Source organism: Meleagris gallopavo, chromosome 19 (assembly GCF_000146605.3).
Source record: "Meleagris gallopavo isolate NT-WF06-2002-E0010 breed Aviagen turkey brand Nicholas breeding stock chromosome 19, Turkey_5.1, whole genome shotgun sequence".
NCBI classification, from domain to species: domain Eukaryota; kingdom Metazoa; phylum Chordata; class Aves; order Galliformes; family Phasianidae; genus Meleagris; species Meleagris gallopavo.
The window spans coordinates 6416698-6418068 of NC_015029.2; the positions used below are offsets into that span (position 1 = coordinate 6416698).

Sequence of the window (1371 nt, forward strand, 5' to 3'; positions counted from 1 at the left end):
CGCGGGTTCGAATTGAGGGAACGGCGGGACAAACGCTGCGGGAATCCGCGCGGTGCCCGAGCTCTCTGCTCCCGTTTGTTGCTACCGCGCTTTGCCGCTTTCTTCTGAGCGCGTTTCCAGTCCCTTCCTGCCCTGACCCGGCCTCTCTTCCTCCCTCTCGGCCCAGTGAAAGAAGAAGGGGACCGGGAGATCTCCAGTTCCCGGGACAGCCCCCCGGTGCGGCTGAAAAAGCCTCGCAAAGCCCGCACCGCCTTCACCGACCACCAGCTGGCCCAGCTGGAGCGCAGCTTCGAGAGGCAGAAATACCTGAGCGTGCAGGACAGGATGGAGTTGGCCGCCTCCCTCAACCTCACCGACACGCAGGTGAAAACGTGGTACCAGAACAGAAGGTAAAAACGCACCGCTCGTCCCCTCCCGCCCCACCGCGCCGGGCCCCGTCCTGCCCCTCTCCCGGCCCCGCAGCCCCGAGCACAGCGGTTCTTCATCCCGCCCCGCCCCGCCCCGCAATCGGGGGGATGTGCACCCCCAGCCCCAGCCGGCGGGGAGCAGCGGGCTTCCAGCGAAACACAACAGCATAACACATCGGCCCATTAATAATAGATACCAATTACTGCTTTGGGCATCAATAATTAACACCCCTTACAGTAATTACACAATTATTATTATGATGAATAATTTACCGGGGGAAATAGGTTTAGCGCTTCAGCGGCGAAACCGTAAAAGTGTTGAAGACATTTGACGGCTCTGATTGATTCATCCGGACGGCCCCGTCGGAGCTGTCCCCAAACCCGACGGAACGAGGGACACCGAGCCCCCCCCGACCCCTCTCTGCCCCCACATCTTAACCCTCTCCCCCTCCGATTTCAGCCCCACTTCACGCTCTGCAATGCCCGGCGGCTTTCCCAACCCGTCGGGGCTTTTAGGCCGTGTGGGGACGGCGCGGTCTATGCATAAATTTAAGAGATATATACGTACGCGTATACACGCACCCACACGTATATATCGCAAACGAACGCACAGCACCGACCCCGCGGTCCCTCCCGGCAGCGGCACTCCCGACTCCAGGGGCGGCCCGGCCTCTGATCTAGGAGAGCTGCGGTGCCGGTTCTGCGCATCGCTCCGCGGTTCGGTGCCGGCGGAGCTACCGGGTGCGCGTCCCGCACGAGATACACTCAACGCGGTGCGGGATTCGTTACCCGCGGGCTGCGCACCGGGAAAGGTGGACCGTATCGATCGCGGTTTGGAACGCAGTGATTTGTATCGCGGCCGCTTTAGGGCTCCGGTGCCTCCGGGCTGCCCGGGGACAGCTAAATCCTCTCGTCCTGTTAACGAGGGCTACGTCCCTCCATCCCATCCCATCCCATCCCATCC

The 1371-nt window shown here is 61.9% G+C and overlaps 1 protein-coding gene across 1 annotated transcript in view; it reads left to right on the plus strand.

Moving 5' to 3' along the window:
* Positions 1–393, plus strand: part of BARHL1 (BarH like homeobox 1) — a 3907-nt gene extending 3514 nt beyond the window's left edge. Inside the window, exon 2 of the mRNA XM_010720936.2 lies at positions 167–393. Within this exon, the coding sequence (XP_010719238.1) occupies positions 167–393 (227 nt within the window). The remainder of the gene's footprint in view (positions 1–166) is intronic.
* Positions 394–1371: the final 978 nt, after the last annotated feature.